This window comes from Geotrypetes seraphini, chromosome 1, assembly GCF_902459505.1.
Source record: "Geotrypetes seraphini chromosome 1, aGeoSer1.1, whole genome shotgun sequence".
Taxonomy (NCBI): Eukaryota; Metazoa; Chordata; class Amphibia; order Gymnophiona; family Dermophiidae; genus Geotrypetes; species Geotrypetes seraphini.
In genome coordinates this window covers 356,378,497-356,399,358 of record NC_047084.1, presented here as the reverse complement: position 1 = coordinate 356,399,358, position 20,862 = coordinate 356,378,497, and the positions used below count along the sequence as shown (strand labels likewise).

At 45.2% G+C, this 20,862-nt stretch overlaps 1 protein-coding gene across 1 annotated transcript in view; it reads left to right on the top strand.

The window, feature by feature from the left end:
- The first annotated feature begins 11,975 nt into the window (after positions 1 to 11,975).
- Positions 11,976 to 20,862, top strand: part of CFAP299 (cilia and flagella associated protein 299) — a 569,941-nt gene continuing 561,054 nt past the window's right edge. Inside the window, exon 1 of the mRNA XM_033914579.1 lies at positions 11,976 to 12,115. Within this exon, the coding sequence (XP_033770470.1) occupies positions 12,005 to 12,115 (111 nt within the window). The 5' untranslated portion in view covers positions 11,976 to 12,004. The remainder of the gene's footprint in view (positions 12,116 to 20,862) is intronic.

The window sequence follows — 20,862 nt, the reverse complement described above, 5'->3', positions numbered from 1 at the left end:
GAGAGTATCAGAGAAACAGCATGGCTCTAGCATCTTTTTCGAGGAAGAACTTCAAGTAGGAGATAACTTTGAACTATATTCAGAAAACATTTGCTTTTGACATATATCCAGAGGGGACCCAAGAAGGTTTTATTAGTCACTATATTGGGCTAGGCTGGGAGACAGTCCTGGGAAAAAGTGCTAAGAGTAATACATGTTAACCCAGACCAATAAAATATGTTCCTTTTGTTTGTAAACCCTGCGTGTATGGCAGGGTTTTTGACATATCCAAGCCACACTCTCATCTGCGTTACCACAGGGTAAAAGAAATGTTCCCTTTACACCCAAATCATGTCGGTCATTGACCCCCCCATGACTACAACTCTCTAGCTTGTCTTCTTTGTACTCAAGTGCAGATAAGAACTGTGAAGTCACAGGAAGTGGTTCAAGACAGACTCTTTGACCTCCAGAAGTCCAATTCACTGACATTGGCATTAAGAGCATAGTTCCTATGGCCCCAGGAGCTGCACTGGACACTAGGAAGTCTCTGTCTACTTCAATGTGGAACATTGGTAGCAACAACACGGACCTAGTTCATTCAGACCTGACATCAAGGAAATGCCTGGATTTGGCTTCATCCTCTTTGGTAACGAAGGACCCTGATCCCAAGCACTGAATGAAGACAAAGAAACATCGGCATTGGCCCTCCTCGAAGCACAGTGCCTGGAGCTCTACAATGTTGGGCTCATCAGCCCCCATGAAGCATTGGTGCCACGAGGATTGCTCCTCCATAGTAGTAGCAATGCTGACCTAACAGTCTCCCTGAGGACGGGATCCTGCCCTAGATACAACAATGCCTTCACAAACACTGGCTACATCAGCACCCAATCAGTCTTTACCAGTGCCTGCCTTTGATGAACAGATAAGGACCTTGCTCCAGGAGGAGTTGAGATTCCTCTTGGGATCTCGTGGCATTGAAGCATCAAGGGATGAATGCACCATCTTTTGATGCACCTCAGCCTGCTGAATGCATGTTGATGCTGACACCTGAAAGGAAGCTGGAAATGGTGCTATCTGATGCAATCACCCTCTCCACTCCACTGGGGAAGAAAGCTGTCTTGGAGGGCAAGAGAGAGGCTGCACCTTGGCACCCCTGGGTAGTGCCTGTCCATGTCAGTAGACTGAGACAGGTGAAGACTCAGGAGACTCATGACAAATATTTTTCTGAGTCTGATCATTCCTGAGCATCTAAGAAGATTGGGGAATTTTTGGAGGAGAGGTCCTTAAGTTGATCTTCAGATCCCTCACAAACAAAGGAGAGATGCAAATCCCCTCCACAGGATCTCACCTTCATCAGTTTTCTTAAGGATATGGCATATTAATATAGGGACTTTGGATCATCTGTTATATATTTGTCCATTGATACTTGGTTTCTGGAAGTCAATTTGGGGACAAATTAATCTCATTCTTGAAGCAGCTATTCCCTTATCTTATGAAGCTGTAATCTGTGGTACATTACTACACATTAAGCCTACTTTAGATAAGTATAAAAGTCGCCTTTTCCTGATTATGACGGGAATAGCTGTTCAATTGATTACACAGAATTGGAAAAATCATGATAGGATCAATTTCACTTTTTGGTGGGTAAATGTGTATACTACATATAAGTATGAAAGGATGATGGCGGACAGAGCAGGATTAACCAATAGGCCAAGTAGGCACGTGCCTAGGGCCCAAAATAGTCAGGGGGTCCCAATGAAGGAGGGCATCAACATTGTTTTTTCCAAATGGCGATGGGCCCCTCCAGCATCGATCGGCAACATGGGCCCCTCCAGATCAGCAACGTCCCCCCCCATCGACGGAAAGTAAGACAAGCAAGCAACGTGAGTAAGAAAGGCAATGGGAACTGTAATTTTGCAAGTGGTGCTGCTTGCCCAAAACTTCCCTCTGACGCAGCTTCCTGTTTCCGCCTGGGCACATGGTGGGGCAGGGGGCCCAATGTACTTGTGTGCCTAGGGGCCCTCGACAAATTAATCCTGCCCTGATGGCGGAACGTTTGGGGACTAGTAAATCCTTTAATGATGTATGGAGTCCATTGCCTAATTTTATTGCATTATAACAAGGGTCATGTTTCTTTCTTTATCATTAGATTTCCTTACACATCCAGGGAGGGTGGGGGGAGGGAGGGAAATGTATTTTGAATAGTTAAATTATTTATTTATAATTTGTTATCACATCATATGTATTATTATATTAAGAATGAAGATGAGGATGGGAGAAAATTATTGTTTAATGTAATAATTGTATAGTGAATAGTGTGTTTTGTGCAGTTTTTCTGATTTACCATTTATATTGCACTATCGAAGTTTGAAAATCAATAAAGATTTCAAAAAAAAAAAAAGGATATGACAGCTGTTGGAGTGTATCTGGAGGATGAGCACAGAGTTGAGTTGATGGGGCTGCTGGAGAACAATTCTCCACCCAGGGATGCTGTGAAAGTTTCTGTTCACAAAGTCCTTAGGAATGCACAGATGAAGCACTGGGAAACCCTTCTCTCTATGCAGGTAATTCCAAAGAAGTTGGACTCTATGTAGAGAGTTCAAAAGGCTCTAGAAAGCAACCGGACAGGTGCTTTGCAAAATCCAAGATGACAGCTACAGCAGCAGAACAGCCAAAAGGAAACGTTCATCAAAACTTTGTTCTTGTGGAAAACACACAGTCATAGAAAAGAACCATCACAGGCTGTGTTTTGTCTGTGGAACAGTGCCATCTTTTGGACTACATTGGTACTGAGAATTGCTCTTTTTCTCAACATTTTTGATTGCTGTATTTTGTGCACTGCTCCTTTCATTTTTACCCATTTACTGTTTTACGTTTTGTAGCCCTGGGTGAATGCTATACACTATAGGAAGGGGAAAAAGGGTGCATATATTCCCCATGACTGCTTTGGAGAGAGGTTTTAAAATTATCAATGTTGTGTACTATACATATATGTGCAGCCATCTCTGGGGCTGCACATATATGTATACTTGGTGTAAGACAATAGCTAGGGTTACCAGACGTCCAGATTTGCCCGGACATGTCCTCTTTTTAGAGGACTCTCCTGGTGTCTAAACAGATTTCTCCCCTGTCAAGAGAGAAAGTGTCTAGAGCCCTAACCTCTCTGCCCTGTCCTTGCCTACCTCTGGGCTTGGCTGAAATTGAATATTTGGGCCAGCTATCAGCAGCAGCAGCAGCAAAATGAGCCTGCTCCAGAATTCTTCTTTCTGGAGCGTACTGCCTACACAGGAACAGGAAGTTGCTCCAAAGAGAAGGCTTCTGGGGCAGGCTGACAGCAGCAGGCTTACCTCAATGTTGCTTCTGGCCGGCCAAAAGATACATTTTTAGCGAGGAGATAGGTGGGGAACAGGGGAGAGAGAAGCACCAAACCATGGGGGGTGGGGGGGTGGAGGGAAGGAAAGAGAAGGAGAAGCACTCACAGGAGGGAAGTTGGAAGGAGAGAAAAAAGAGCTAGAGAGAGAGAGCGAATCACCTGCTATAGGGGAGTTGGAGAAAGGAAGAGAGAGAGAGAGAGAGAGAGAGAGAAAAACTTGCGGAAGAGGGGGTTGTTGAGAGAGAGAAAAGTACTTGTGGGGGAAGGAGAAGCACTCATGAGGATTGAAGGGAGTGAGAGAGAAGCACCCAAGAAGGATTGGAGGGAGGGAGAGGGAGAGAGAAGCACTTGTAGGGGGTGGGTTGGAGGGAGGGAAAGAGAGAAGCACTAAAAGGGTACAGAAGATGGGAAGGGGGACTAAGGGAATGGGTGAAAGATGGGGCAGGGCAGGGGAGACACTGGTGAAAGGTAGGGGGCAGGGCAGGGGCGAATAGTGGGAGACAGGCCAGGGGTGGGGCAGGGACAGTATCAGGGGTAGGGCAGGGTAATTTGTCCTTTTTTTACTTCACAAATGTTAATCCTAACAATAGGTTATGATTGGAGCCAGCTAGAAGAGTAAACTTGTGACCTATACATTTGAAACAAAGCTTCCTGCACCATGGGAAACAGGGGGGGGGGGCATACAGACTTGATGGCACCTTGGGGAACTGTTAGAGGGTCCAGGACTTCAGTTCAAGCAGTTTACAGAAGCCAAGAGTAATGTGAGAACTCAAGGCAGCCTTTAGACTTCTTGGAGGGTGATCTCAAAAATGTGACCTCACTCCAGAGGAGTCTTAAGTCCTGGCTCTGGGTGGGAAGTTTGGCTTTTGTGAGAACAAACTAATTGATCACAATAATAACTAAATTTAATTTTAGGTCCATCTCTCATTATTTAGACCAGGACTTGCAATAGAATCCATCCAACAAGGAGGATTTCCATGCATCTGAATCATTTACATCTAAGTGGGACTTTGTATATATGTTGGAGTTGTTGAAAAAAACTGTTACTGTTCAAGATTATTACCTCTTCTGTGTTCCAAGGAGAAGTAAAGGTTTCAGTTATTCAGCATCTTACTGATGTGGCCTACCATCACTGGGAGAGCAAGTAGAAATCTGGTACATGCTTGCTGAGGAGTCCAGCTGTGGAAGTTGGCTTCTGATCTGGTCTCACCTAAATAAAACTAACTTTGTGTGCCCCTTGCTAGCATACAGGAGAAAGAGGGAGTTACATATATGGCACCCAAACTGCAGGGACAAAGAAAGCAAGTACACTATACCGACCACATTATTGGAATTACATAGAATGACTTTTGACTATTTGGGTCTTTGCGATGTGCTACAATTAAACATTGTCCATATACTACAAGGCGAGGTGGAGTCTTTTGAGACAGAAAGAGCAACGGTGGATCTACCACTTGCAGTCCATCCAGCCATCGGGTTTGAATGCCCAGATTGAGTGGGTGGCTTTTTTTTTTTTTTTTTATTGAATGTGAGTTCCCATTGAACTGTTTACTATGGGAGGTGGAACCTGCTGCATAACTGCCGTCACAGTGTTCTGGAGCCTCAGTGCCATTGTTTTCAGTTATTTGGAGTCTTTGTCTGGTCGGCACTGGAGAGTGTGCTCGTTTAGAAATATTGGAGTAAGAATCGATCCCTGACGCAGCTTAGCGAAACAAGGGTTTCTCTGTCTTCCAGTTATTTGAAGTCTTTGTCTGATCGGCAATGGAGAGTGTGCTCAAGTTTGGAGATATTGGAGTAAGAATCAACCCCTGATGCAGCTTAGTGAAATGGGGATTTCTCTGTCGGGTGCCTTAGCTTGCACCGCCCTGGGATTACAGTTTGAAGTTGTGGCGTTCTGAGGAAGCAAAGAGTGAGTGGACTTGTATATGCTTATGGTTGGCATGTTTGTGCTACTGTTTTGAGATTGGGAACTGGGTCTCTCTGTCTGCTATTGTGCCCCAACTTACATTGAATGTTTTTCACAGTGATACTATTCAAAGGATTTTTGGAGAATTTCTGCTGACATAGTATCTTGAGAAGTGGAGTTTTGTTTTGTTTTTTAACCAATGAAGCTCAACTGAGGCTTTTTCTCCACTTCTTATCATTTTGTTTAAGAATAGTGTGTACATTAGCATGTGTATTAAGGGGCCTTGCAGTGTAGTAGGGCCCTTCTGGGGTTCCATATAGGGCATGTGTGTGTTTGCTTGGTTGATTTGCATGCTCTCTCCTTAGTTGTTTTTGGTAATTGAAATCACCCATTATTATATTGTTGCCCAAGTCTCCAAATTTCCTAATCTCTGAAAACATTTCTTCATCTGTCTGCTCATTTTGTCCCGGGGGAAGGTGGTATAACCCTACCTTTATATTCCTTCCCTTCATACATGGAATTTCTACCCATATGGATTTCACACTGCTATCTATGTCATGCAGAATGTTTATTTTATTTAATTCAATTCCCTTTTTGACATATAACACAATCCCCCCTTCCAATTTGATCTCTCTATCCTTATGATATAATTTGTATCCAGGTAATACAGTGTCCCATTGATTGTCCTCCTTCCACCAGGTCTCTGAGATGTATATTATATCTATCTCATCATTTAGTACTATATACTCTAACTCCTCTATTTTATTTTTTAGCCTTCTAGCATTTGTATTCACTACAGACACTTCAAATTGTGTTTTTTCTTTGACAGGCGCTGAGAAGACAGGGAAAATGTGAGTCTTTTACTCTGCCTTCCTCTTAAACCCTCCTGGCTTTCTTTCACCATTATTGAAACCTCTATACTGGGACTCCCTAAATATCCTGTTTCAATAGTATCTTTGAAGGATACCTCACACTGAACCATCCACTCCTGGGTGACTGTCTTCTTTTCCCTGCATCTCAGTTTCAGGCTGCTTTATCTCCTTTTTAAATGTTAGCACCAGTAGCCCGGTTAAGGTGGAGCCCATCCTTTTGGAACAAGCTCCTCCTTTCCCAGATGACTAAGAAGGAGTTCTTGAGTGAGAATTGCCAATCAGTCTGACTTATGAACCCTTTTGATGGCAATTATCCTTCTGAATAAACGATAGCTCAGACTGAGAACTTTGTAAACAATATTATTTTAGCAGCCTGGTTTTAACCATATTGCGATTGAAATTCAAAATGATTTAGCTGGCCATAAATAACTCCTGGCTTGTTAAATTGCTTGTTAAGGGCTAACTGGTCATTTTCAGTGGCACTTAATGGCTTAATGCCACTAAAAATGATGGGTTGGGCCCTAAAGCAAAATAGGCTATTGGGGGAGGGGGGGCATTCTGAAGGCAGAATCAGCACTTGGCATCGTAGATGCTGATAAGCCCTTAATGGTCCAAAGTCACTCATAAATAGGACTACATAAAAGTCAGTCCTATCTTTATGTAGTACCCTCATAGCCGGTTACATGCTGAATATTGCACTGAACTGGTAGCTCCATAAACTTGGAAATTCAAAGCCAGAGCCTGGACATGGTCTTGCATTGAATTTCCAGGCATGACGACAATGGCGGTCAACAAAACGCTGAGCAATACTGACTGAATATTGACCCCATTGTGATTATCCTGATATAATTGCTTTCTTCAGCTACCAGGAAACATCCCTGCAATTAGATCTGTTTTGAATTATTTCACCACGTAATATAGTACTTTGACTTTCCCCCTCTTTTACTAAGGTGTGCTAACCGATTAGCGTGTGCTAATTGCTAATACATCCATAGACTAACAGACACGCATTAGCGTTTAACGTGCGCTAATCGGTTAGCGCACCTCAGGGCTCCTTTTACTAAGCTGCAAGTGTTTTTAGCGCACGCAGAATTTTAGCGCGCGCTAAACCCGTGCTACGCAGCTAGAACTAATGCCAGCTCAATGCTGGCGTTAGCATTTAGTGCACGCTAAAACTGCTAGCGCAGCTTTGCAAAAGGAGCCCTTAGTAAAAGAGGGCCTTTGTTTTATAATGAATACACACAGCTTAGGAATATTCTCAGTGCTGAATATGCAAATGAACAAAGCTCAAAGCAATTATTATATGTAATATATATTTTTCTTATTAATTTTGATTTAGTAGTGTCTTGTTCTTTTATTGATTCTGTTCTTTTTTGGTGACATATTATAGATGTTGTTATTTTTTTTCCTGTTTAGTGGTTTATCATATGACAAGGTCAGTTTGAGATTTTATTTTTTTCTTCAGAATTGTTTCTGTCCTGTGAGACATGTCAGTTTCTCTTAATTATGTGCCTATTTGTGCTTCCTGTAACTCTTGTCATTTTGTAGTTAATGGATCTTAATTCTAATTCAACACTTCCATCTAGTGGTTGAGTTGAAAACTTGCAGTCAGATTAAACTATGCATTATAAGAACTGCTAATACTAATAAAAAAGGAAATCCAGAGCTGGAATAAAGCCAGTTTTTATTATAATTAAATTTTTGAGGTAAACAAATCCTAAAAAAATATTAATTGGGAACATATTAATTGAACCTACAAAAAGGATGCTCAGATTGCTTAAGGCAGGGAGAGTCCAGGTATGCCTAAAGGAAGTTCTAGATCTGCCAAGAGGTCCTCAGGGACCACCTGGCCAGTTGGATTTTCAGGATATCCACAATGAATATGGATGACAGAGACTTTGAAACCCACCTGGCCAGGTGGTCCCTGAGGACTGGGTTGAATATCACTGATTTAGACTATTACTATACAGAATTTGACAAAGCGAGCAAAAGAAAGTTCATTCTGAATTATTCTTGTGGGCATATGTGGAAATTATTCTTGTGGGCATATGTGGAAATCATCATATGCTGTTCAGGGGAGTCGCCCAAACCCCTGAAGGCCCTGAGGGCACAGTTCTGAATTTGATTGGTTGAGCAGGCAGAAGCTGCTCAACTAATCAAATTCAGTACTGTCAGGGCCTTCAGGGGGCTGGGTGAATCCCCAGCCCTAGAACCCAGCTTTTTTTTGTTTACATTTTGCTTTATGCAGTTTGACTGGTTGAGCAGGTTGCCTGCTCAAACAAATCAAACTGCATCATGCAAAAAGTAAATTAAACAAAAGCAGGGCTGTAGAGCTGGGGATTCACTGAATCCCCTAAAAGTCCTGACCACACACTACTGAAGGATATACTTAAGGATAATGTTAAGGTTACAGTTAGGATTAGGGTTTGGGATAGATTCAGTTCCAAAACAACATCTATGGTTTGTGATCAGTCAATGGAAAAGATGGAGAAGCGACTAAATTTGTAGATAATGCAAATGGTGAATAAGAAAAAAAGCACAGTGGACAGCATTATTGTCAAGATGAAAGCCAGGTACTGTATATTTACAAACACTTCACCCAGAGGCAGGAATACATGAACCTCTTTTCTGTGAGTTCAGGTTGGCTTGTGTGTTTTAAAAAGTGATTATGTGTTAAAAAAAAAAAACGTAAGCCTTTCTGGGGAGGAAGGCTCAGCTGACAACAAAGCTGCTGAGGAATTTAAAACATACCTGCTAATTGAAGAAAAGGGGTATGTATCATAGCAGGTCTTCAATGTGAATGAGACTGGCTTGTTTTACAAGCAGACTGGGAAATGGCAGCAAAAGCCCTAGGATTTAAGGCATTAACCCCCTGTTTTACTAAGGTGCGCTATGTGTTTTAGCGCGCATTAACGCATCCAGACTACCATGTACGCATTCGCGTTTAGCATGCGCTAAAATGCATAGCGCACCTTTGTAAAAGGAGCCTTTAAAGATCACACCATCCTGTTACTGTGTTCCAATGCCAAGGGTGATTTCAAATACAACCTCTTATGGCCTACAGAGGCCAAAATCCTTGCGCACTTAAAGGAAAGAACTTGAATTACCAGTCCACTGGAGATGGCACCACAAAGCTTGGAAGGCATCCATGTTATTCTGGAATTGGTTCAACAAATGTTTCATTACAAAAGTTGAATGTTATTTCCACCATAAAAACCTTCCATTTAAGGTAATGCTGATTTTGGATAATGCACAGTATACTGTTGGGAACAACTGGAAAATGCACATCCTGATGTTGAAGCTTTCTTCATGCCTCCTAACACATCCTCTGGTCAAAGGCTTTCAAGAGCCACTATATGCGAGAGCTGCACAGCAAGGCCTTTGAAGCTTTAGATGCTGACTAAGAAACCATCATGTTTGATTACTGGAAGACAGTGACAATATGCAAAGTAATAAACTGGGATGACATTACACAGGTTACTTTGAACAATTGTTGGGAAAAAATTTGGCCAGTGTTACAAATTTTGAAGGCTTTTGAAGGTGTTGCAGAAAACAAATAGAAATGTGGAAACCATCATATGCTGTGCTCAAATAATCAGCGGAGAAGGCTTTCAGGATATGACACATGAAGATATTGAAGAAATTTTAGAAGAGTGCCATAGAACCCAGCAATTAAGGCCTGGATGAGATGACACAACAAGGCATCAGAGATAGTGATGAAGGAAAGGCATTAAACATTCCAAAAATCATGCCTCTCAAGTCTGCAAAAATAGCAGGGTAGGTATAAATGTTGGAAAAACTGTTCAGTGACATGGAGGTATGTGATCCCATGCTGGAGCGGTCTAAAATTCAAGCATCTGAGAAGCCCTACATTTGCCCCTTACACACTTAAGGACTTGAGAAGGAAAGCCAAGCAAACAAGGCTGATATAGTTTATTTCAGTCAACAAGTCGCGAACTCATGCTCCAGAGATCGATGTGACAGAAGTCAACTTGCCAACCTCGACTCATGCACCAGAGGTTGATCAGGCTGAAGTCAACCTACAAGCGCTGACATCTCCATCTTTTATAGATGTCATTCTTGAACTGCACGCCTGTCCCTCTCCAAAGGTTGATGGGTCAGAAGTCGACCTGTCAGCCTCAACTCATGTGTCAGTTTAATCAGGCTGAAGTCTCCGACATCTCCATTTTTTATTACCATTCTCAAGCTGAAAACTCTTCCTTTTCAGCGGTTGATTTGATAGAAGTTCACCTTGAGTGATACTGTACAGTAATATACTGTACACCTGTCCTGTATTTGTGTAAAGCTGTTTTTTGTCAAGCAGTGTTTTCATAATGGTAGTGTACCATGTTTTTATATATATCCATTTTCTAGTTTGCACTGTAGCATCTTACAGTAACTCTGAATTGTACTATGTATTTTTTAGCACTGTTGTGTGCAATTGTTTTTAACAGCGTTACTGTACTAATGGAGAGAAACCATGGTGTGCATTGCTTGGGTTGATGAGTAGATTAATTGCTTACTGTGGTGGTGCAATGCTGTACAGTACATTACTGTATTTATTTTTCAGCACTGTTGTGTGCAATTGTTTGTTTGTTTTTTAGAATGTTATTTCTATAAGCAATACTGCAAATAAAAAATAAGTTTGCAACATTCTAAATGTTCTACTGTGGTTTTTGTCAAATACTGTCCCATGTAGGAATCTAACCCTATTTTTCCTATAGGATCCATTATTCACTTTGAAGCTGCGTTAGCGTTTTTATCACCCGGCTGCGGTGGTAAAAGTTCTGACGCTCATAGGAACTCTATGAGCGTTGGAGCTTTTACTACCGCGGCCAGGTGATTAAAAACACTAAAGCAACTTCATAAAGGGGGGGGGGGGAGAAGTATGTGGTTTTGAGGCCCAAACTGTACTGCTGCAACCTAACTTCTATTTTCCCATAGATGTGGTGTGTCATTATTCGCTATTTAGCAGACTTTTCCAGGAATAAGGAGAACGGATTGTATTTGGAAACGGTGGCTTAGTGAGGGAAGGAGGTGCTTGGGGCAGTGGCACCTGGCATCGCTGAGCTGTGCGCTCCCCCGTACTCTTCCCCATTGTGCGCAGTCCCTGCTCCTTCTCCTCTGCAAGCTTAACCCCCCCTTACCTCTTCAACCTGTTGCTTCCGCTGGCCTCGGGTCTCCCTCTGCCATGACTTCCTGGTCCCACAACCAGAAAGTGACATCAAAGGGAGAGCTGACACAAGCAGCAGGTTGGAGATGTTGCTTGCTGCTGAAGGCAAAGATTTCAAGAAGTAGGGGTGAGTTGAGAGAAGGAGAGGTGTCAGTGCTCCTGCCAAGATGGTGACCGGGGTGGTCCCCCCTCCTTACTACACCACTGTTTGGAAATTCTCATTCTACCTGAGATAGAACTATTTCCTTGCCTCGAAGCTCTTTCTGCCCCCCACCCCCGGCTGCGGCCCTAGGCAATTGCCTAGTCTTTCCTGATGGTTATCAAGTGCTTTGATGCCGATTGTAGATGATTGCTGGATTGGGAAGATGAATAGCTCTTCTCTGTTCTGCAGGCTCCAGCTCAAACCCTTCAGTTCCAGTGTCTAGCATCGCTCTACGCCTAGCAATTGGCTCTTGCGCCAGACCCTCTTCAATATATGTTGATACTCACAACTCATGCCAAGTCCCAAAAGCACATTGATTTCTCTCTCTCTCTTTTCTTTTTTTTTTTAAACATCGCGTGTCAGAAGTGGTCAGCAATTGGTGAAAAAAGGGACGGGACAGAATTTTCAACGGTTTCCGGCTTCCTAGTACCTCGCGCCTCCTCCTCCTCCTCCCCCCCCCCTCAGTTGCTAGGGACGCGGCTCCCCGTAACAACCAAAGATGGAGGAGGAAGAGGCTGGAGCAGCTGTGGACAGCCTCATCAGCCAGTTCAACACGTACGAAGATTTCCTGGACTCGCAGATCACCTCACTGGATCTCTATTATTTGGAGGTACGCGCGAGAGAGCCACGGCGGCAGAGCGCACGCGCTTCTTTTCCCAGCCGTAGATTGCCGGGGTGGGGCTCGCAGTGATGACGTCCGAGCACGAGGGCAGCGTGGGGGAATGTGTTTATGTGTGTAGTGGTAGTTGCCTCTGCAGAACTCTGGTCGAGGTGGTTTGCTTTTGGGTGAGAGACTGGGTTGTGCACTTCTTACTGAGAAAAGATATAGAGACCATAAGTAGATGTAATTCCAAAGAAACCTGAGCTACAAATTTCTGTAAAGAGAGCAAAAATGTTTTTTAAATTTTTCGTGTTTGAGCAAATGGCTTTCTTTTTTTCCAAGAACTTAAGTGAAATGGTGTGGTTGCCTTGTTAGGCTACTTTTCAAGGTAACATATATGTAAAAAAAAACCCCAAAGGAAATAAGGTGATACCTTTTTATTGGACTAAATACATTTTATGATGAGGCAACCCTTCTTTGAAAGCTCAATATAAAATGCATTGAATTAGTCCAATAAAAAGGTATTACCGTATTTTCTCGCATATAACGCGCGCGTTATACGTGGTTTTTACGTACCGCGCATACCCTTGCGCGGCGCTTTGTACAAAATTTTTTTTACATAGTTTCCCCCCCTCCCCCGACGCCTGATTCATCACCCGGAAGGAGCGCTCGCACTCCCACCCCGAAGGACCGCTCGCACCCCCACAACCTCCCCCCTCCCCCATGGAGAAGCTGTCTACCTTGTTTCCAGATGCCAGCCCAGCTGCTTCCTCTGCCGGCGGTCCTGCCCCTTCTCAGAGCCCTGTGCTGTGCTGCTTCCTCTTCAGGTGGTCCCGCCCTTTCTCTGACATCAGAGAAAGGGCGGGACCACCGGATGAGGAAGCAGCGCAGCAGGGCTCAGAGAAGGGGCGGGACCGCCAGCAGAGGAAACAGCTGGGCTCGCTGGCATCCGGAATCAAGGTAGACAGCTTCTCCATGGGGGAGGGGGGAAGGCTGTGGGGGTGCGAGCGGTCCTTCGGGTGGGGGTGCGAGCGGTCCTTCAGGGTGGGAGTGCGAGCGCTCCTTCCGGGTGATGAATCGGGCGTCGGGGGCATCAGGCTTTCAGGATGGGGACAGGACTTCAAGGGGGGACAGGACTTCAAGGGGGGACAGGACTTCAAGGGGGACAAGCTGACCTTCAAGGGGGGACAGGACTTCAAGGGGGGACAGGACTTCAAGGGGGACAGGCAGACCTTCAAGGGGAGACAGGACTTCAAGGGGGGACAGGACTTCAAGGGGGACAAGCTGACCTTCAAGGGGGGACAGGACTTCAAGGGGGACAGGCAGACCTTCAAGGGGGGACAGGACTTCAAGGGGGACAGGCAGACCTTCAAGGGGGGACAGGACTTCAAGGGGGGACAGGACTTCAAGGGGGACAGGCAGACCTTCAAGGGGGGACAGGACTTCAAGGGGGGACAGGACTTCAAGGGGGGACAGGCAGACCTTCAAGGGGGGACAGGACTTCAAGGGGGACCGGCAGACCTTCAAGGGGGGACAGGACTTCAAGGGGGACAGGCAGACCTTCAAGGGGGGACAGGACTTCAAGGGGGACAGGCAGACCTTCAAGGGGGGACAGGACTTCAAGGGGGGACAGGACTTCAAGGGGGACAGGCAGACCTTCAAGGGGGGACAGGACTTCAAGGGGGGACAGGCAGACCTTCAAGGGGGGACAGGACTTCAAGGGGGGACAGGCAGACCTTCAAGGGGGGACAGGACTTCAAGGGGGACAGGCAGACCTTCAAGGGAGGACAGGACTTCAAGGGGGGACAGGACTTCAAAGGGGACAGGCAGACCGAAGGGGGTGAAAAAGCTATAAAATAAACCCACTAGCGTGTCAATGTGTTGAGAGGAAGAGGTGGTCTGGGAAATTCTGCTGAGAAAACTCCGGGTCCATTTCCACCCCCCAGTTACCCTAGTCCACTCCACTCAACTGGTTCACACACTGAGTGGGTCTTTGGGTGTTGTTCCTGGGATCTCTTTCAGTGGTTTGTCAGTATCTCCTTGTGGTCCAAGGAAGGAAACTTTGTTAACCTTAGCATTGGCCTTCAGAATATATTTGTAACAGCGCTGCTTGTGTGGCATTACCATAGACTATGTAGTGATGGAAAGAAAAAAACAGACTTTTGCACATTTTTGCACTAGGTATATGGTATAGGTATATAGGTATAGGTATTCCTGCACAGCTAAATCCTTGTGAAGTTACCGTTCCTTGTTCTTTCTGTATTTGACATCTAGCAAGGTCTCTGTTTGGAAGGAATGATTTAAGTTATGGTAAAAGCAGATAGCGTTGCTGGTTTTAAAAAGGTTTGGACAAATTCCTGGAGGAAAAGTCCATAGTCTGTTATTAAGACATGGATCGGTAGCATGGAATGTTGTTATTCTTTGGGTTTTGACCAGGTATTTAGTGACCTGGATTGGCTACCATGAGAATGGGCTACAGGGCATGATGGACCATTGGACTGACCCAGTTAGGCTATTCTTATGTTCTCATCTGTAGGGGCCTTTGTTTTTACTTCTTATTTTAATGTATCTTTTTCTGGGAACTTATCAGTGTTTTTTATAATGGGAACAAAAATGGACATAGGAGAACTCACGCACCATTCACACACCCTCCATCCAAAAACGTCAAAAGAAAAAAACTGTTCATTCTTATAAACAACCGTATAACTTTTAATCTAAAGTTAGTGAGTATGAATTCAGCAACAAGAACAGAAATCACATGTTCATTCTTATAAACTATAACATTAACCGGTAGATCAAATGAAGTATCGAGGACAAAATAATCTAAATACAGTTACCATAGTTATGGTAAAGTTGTACGGTAAATAAACAAAGTTTACAGGTTTATTCAGTCATCATCATCACAGTCATCTGAATCCTTGAATCCATCAAAATCTGAATTGTCATCATCATCATTAAATAAAGTGAGCACGGCCTGCAGACGATCTTCGTTTATTTCTGAAGTGATATCGTCATCGTCGTCATCATCATCGCTGATATCCGTGTTGTTGCCTCCTTCTGCTGCACTGGTAGTAGCCGTAGTGTCATTGGTTTTATAAACAATGCCCGCTTTTTTAAATCCGTTTACAATAGTATTTGGGGTTATTTTGTCCCATGCTGAAGCCACCCACTTGCAGACTTCTGTGAAAGTTGCCCGCTTCAGCCGCCCCGCGGGTGTGTACTCGTGCGTGCAGCTCTGCATCCACTGCTCCCACTCCTTTCTAACAAAAATCTTGAATGGATGATTCACTGCGATGTCAAGTGGCTGCAGCTTACATGTCAGGCCTCCAGGTATCACAGCGATGTGGGCACGAGTAGAATTAATGTAGGCCTGAACATTTTTTTCTTTGTGGGCAGCCATGGCATCAAAAATTAACAAGGATTTTTTTGCAAAGAATCCACCCTGTCTTGCCCTAAAGCATTTATCTATCCACAATCTCATTACGTCGCAGTCCATCCATCCCTTCTTGTTGCAGTGCACAACCACACTGGTGGGCAGCTTTTCACGGGGCATAGTGACCCTTTTGAAAATGAGCATGGGCTTTAACTTAACCCCGCTAGCTGAGCAACCAAGAACTACTGTAAAACACGTTCTTTCATGCCCAGTTGTGGTGATGGCAACAGATTTAGTACCTGTGGGGGCTACGGTTCTTGTCGGTGGAATGTCGAATGCCATTGGAATTTCATCCATGTTGATGACGTCCTTTGCAGTGATGCCAAGTTCAGATATTTCTTTGGCGACAAAGTCACGGAAATCAATCAATTTTTGCTGCCAGTCATCCGGAAGTCGCTGGCCAACAGTTGTTCTCATTCTAACTGATAGTCCGTTCCTTTTCATAAATTTTGAGATCCATGTGAAGCCAGCTTTGAAGTCGGGTATTCCTCTTCCATTAGCAAGTAGTTTTGCCTTCATCTGAATCGCAACAGTAGAGACTGATTCATTTTGCTCCCTTCTCTCCAGAATCCACTGCTTCAAGTCATCCTCCAGCTGAGGCCATTTTGGTTTGGCCCCACGACGTGCCCGTTTGCGCGGATTGCATTTCTCCAGTTCCTTCTTATCTTTTCTCCATTCACGCACCGATGTTTCTCCAACATCGAACTCTCTCGCTGCGGCCCGGTTGCCTATTTCCTCAGCTTTCACAACTACTTTAAGCTTAAAGTCCGCTGTATATGACTTTCGTCTCATTCCTTCCATTATGGCGGTAAATTTAAATTTAATTGATAAACTCTACTACCGGGTAGATAAATGCAGAATACCAATCTGAAGAGATCAAATTACTGAAATGTGGGCTCTACATGAAGCATTAATCTTTTATAGGCTTACCCAAAGGCTGAGATGCTGTTGTAAAGGCAAAATGGTATTTACTGGGCAAATTACAAGGCCAGATAGAGGGGGGACAAAGCCACATGGTCAAAAGCACACCGTGACAAAGGCCCGCCTTGGTGACAGATCAAAAGCGCGCCCCGACAACCCGGCGCAGAAAACTGAGCAGCAAGCATGCTCAGACCATCTTCTTTGTCTGTAGATGGTCTGCGCATGCTTACAGAGCGGTAAGCAGGACAGGGCGGCGAAACGAGCAGGCGGGACCAGAGGAGACTCAGGGCAGGGCTGGAAATGAGCAGGCGGGACCAAAGGAGACTTGGGGCAGGGCTGGAAACGAGCAGGCGGGACCAGAGGAGACTCGGGGCAGGGCTAGAAACGAGCAGTCGGGACCAGAGGAGACTCGGGGCAGGGCTGGAAACGAGCAGGCGGGACCAGAGGAGACTCGGGGCAGGGCTGGAAATGAGCAGGCGGGACCAGAGGAGACTCGGGGCAGGGCTGGAAACGAGCAGGCGGGACCAGAGGAGACTCGGGGCAGGGCTGGAAACGAGCAGGCGGGACCAGAGGAGACTCGGGGCAGGGCTGGAAACGAGCAGGCGGGACCAGAGGAGACTCGGAGCAGGGCTGGAAACGAGCAGTCGGGACCAGAGGAGACTCGGGGCAGGGCTGGAAACGAGCAGGCGGGACCAGAGGAGATTCGGGGCAGGGCTGGAAACGGCAGGCGGGACCAGAGGAGATTCGGGGCAGGGCTGGAAACGAGCAGGCGGGACCAGAGGAGAATCGGGGCAGGGCTGGAAACGAGCAGTCGGGACCAGAGGAGGGTCGGGGCGGGCGAAAGGAGAGTCGGGGTGGCCAGAGGAGAGTCGGGGCGGGCGAAAGGAGAGTCGGGCGGCGACGGGGGAGTCGGGGTGGCATGCGCGGTATACGTGTGTGCGCGGTATATAAAAATTTCTGTACATAAAGTTGTGTTTTTCGCGCGCTGTACCCGTGTGCGCGTTTTACACGGGTGCGCGTTATCTGTGTGAAAATACGGTATCTTATTTCCTTTGCTTTATTTCTTTATATTGCCAAGAACTTAGATTTAAAGAAATAGGTTAAATGTTGTGCTTACCACATGAACCCTCTTTCCCACCCTAAAAATAAGGCAGCATTAAAAATGGAATTGACTATGCTACATTGCTAACATGCAGTTGATTTGGCTGCTCTAATCAAAGGTTAAAATATTTTTAATTTAAGAAAATTATTTCTAAAATCTTTTAAACCTAATGGCTGAACATGGAGTAGGAGACTGGAAACAAAAGTTCAAATCTGATTCCCCCCCCCACCAACTCTTTTGATCTTGGGCCAGTCACTTTTCCTCTCATTGCCTTAGGAGCCTCCTTCCAATCTATATTTTTTGTGTGGGGAGGGTGGTAAATCTAAAAGTACAAAATGTGTATTACTGATGTTATAGTAAAAAAACTTGGGATTGTGGAGTGCCGATATAGTGCAAAAGTTAACTTTTTAGCATTTCATTAAAGGTTTGTGGACCGAATGGACAATGATTATACTGGTAGGCACTTTGGGGAGCCCCGAGCCCACCTTTTTGCAGAGAGTGAAAATATTCAAATGGATGTAACTTCTGAGTTGCAAGTTGTTATCTGATGCTATTGGAAGAGCTGATAAATTATATTGAAGCCCTTCGATCACTATTCTGTGAAAAAGCAGCTTCACAATGGAGCTTGTGAATCTTAGTCCATAACAAATACCAGCCTTGGTGGTAGACCAACTGATTTTTGCTATTGGAAAGACAGTCTAGTGGACCTTTCCTGAAATGTTTGAAGATAGGTTTCTTGTAATGTTAGGAGGGCTCGACACTGAATGGATCTGTGGGCTGCTGTGGGAGATGTTATGAGGGTCTGGGATGGTCTGAAACTCTTGCATGCTGGAATCACTAAGACAGAAGCCAAGTTTTTTTGAGAGCATCAGATCCAATGAGAACAGTTTGGCCAAAATTCTCTAAACTGCGCTATAAGTTAGACGGCAGTAGATGCCCTACCGCTGCCTAACTTAATTGTTTTAATTGGTGTTAATCAGCACAGTAATTGACCACGTTATTTAAAAACAATTTCTAAATGATTGAAAAACATAGGTTCCTGGAGGTGCCTGCAAAAGAAGATGCTGTAATTGCGTCTACAAAGATGCCTAACGGCGCATAAAGTAAAGTAGGTTAGTTGTCTCTGTAGATGCAATTTTCGTCATAGGTAGGCATCGGAAATGAAGACCTACAAAACCATGGCCTACATTTCCGGCGCCTACCTTTGACATTAGCCGTGATTCTGCAAATGGCACCCTGGTGTGATTGGCACACGATCAGTGGCTTTTTTTTTAGGCAGCCTGCGATTGTGGCGCTGTTTACAGAATCTGTCCCTTTATGCTCACCAAATTACCATTGTGGCCTTTGACATCCTTCTGAAGCTGGCCTGTGAGTACTCTGAAGTACAGATGATCTTTGAGGACTGAGTGGCTATAGCCTGCTGAGAGAAACAAACAATACAATTTTGGCTATCATTTACAAGTACCAACAACTCATATTCTAGTGCAATAGGTGAGACATTCTAGACCAGTGTATCACAAACTGTGTGCCTCCTGAGATTTCAGATGTGTTGCGACACACTGGCGAGATGGAGAGTCATCCACACTGGTTGACATGCCTCTCGCGGTAAGAGACATGTCCTGTAGGAAGTCAGCTGGCACAGATGACTCTCCTAGCCAGCATTTCTCCTCATCTCCTCGAACCTCCAGGATCCCTCCACCAAAGCAGGTTGTGGCCAGATGGGCCTTCGCGCACTTCTGGGTGCCTTCCGGCCGGGGCACTGGATTTAGTGTGCTGCTGGCTGGAAAGTTTGAAAGTTTGCAAAACACTGTTCTAGACAGATGGATAATATCCCCATAGCCACATGCATCTTCAGAAGGAATCCACTCCTGATTTTCCCTTATGCCTCTACTGTACTTCACTGGGCTCCTTATCTCCACCTGCAGTTCTTTCCTTTTGTTCTGCTCTCCCTATTTTATTATTTTATTTGGTGTATTTTTTGTTCCTTTTTCGGGGATTCTGGTGCTTGGAGCATTTTTTCAGCTCTGCCTGCTTGGAGAACACACAGATGACAGGCCATCCCAGTGGGTACCTGTTAGCCGGCCTGCATAGTTTTCTTTGGAACTCAGGGCTGTCCCTGAAGTGGTCTCACCTACTCTTAAGCAGGGGTCGAGCATAGGCTGTTGAGTGCCCTTAGGAGACTTAGCAGTGTCTCTCGCAAGGTGCTGGCTGCGTCTTCTTGCTTCTGCTTGTTCCGGTGTGCATCTGTTGGTCTGCAGGGGTAGAGGTACAGTCAGAATTAGGGTCTGACTGGCAGCCCAAAGATCAACTTTATAGAGGTATTCCCAGCATTAGGCAGTGATTCTCTCATCCGGCTACTGTTAGAGAGCTGAGGCAGACTGCAGCACAGATCTTCAGACCGGTCACAGTGAGTACAGGCTGTTACAGCCTCTGAAGTGAATTGAGGGAGGTTGGAAAAGTGTGGTTTTCAGTGTTTCTGCATGTTTACCTGTGTTCCCCCACCTGAAAAATCACAAAATTGCCGTTTTTGTGTTTGGGAAGTGTAAAAAAAAAAATCACGATTTTGGCATGAATTTCTTGACAGTGGCTATCTTGAATTTTTAGCAATCTTTTTTCTAAAGCTCCCTGCTTCTCCAAAACTGCAAATTTTGCCTAGAAACTTGTTAGGATGGATTCCTTGGGCTCTCCTCATGTATCATGTGGATTCTTGCCAGGATTGTGCAAATTTAGCGCTTTTAGAGCATCCTGTGGCACAACTGAGGGAGAAGGCAGCATCAAGCTTAATTTCTCCCCTGCTGAAGCAAGTGACTAAATGCTCAGCTAGCCCGGTGGGGTGGTAAATGGCTCTGTCCCCACAGTGAAGAATCTGCTGCGAGTCACCTCCCCATCCCTACCAGCCAGAAGCCATCTTTAGGATTGTGGGTCCAGCAGCCCCCTTCCCTCCCTCCCTATCACGGGTTCAACAGCCCACCTCCCTCACTCCTGATCACGGATCAAAACCGGTGGAAAAAAACCCTGTGACTCCTCTGGGTTGGCCCTTTTGCACCTCCCGGGGCAGGCCTATCAGCCTCTTAGAAGCTTTGTGGCTGGATAGTAGGAGTTGTCCACTTGCCAAGGGCAGTAACGACAATTTTCGTGCCTTTAAGAGGTCTCGCTAGTTTGCTCTGGCCCTTTCAGGGGTCCAGGCAGAGATTGGGCAGTTATAGATGCCAGCAATCCATGGGTTTCCGCGGTGGCTTGGCCACCAAGAAGCAGCAATCACACCAGCATGACAGCCATTTCTCAAATCGAAGGGCAGCT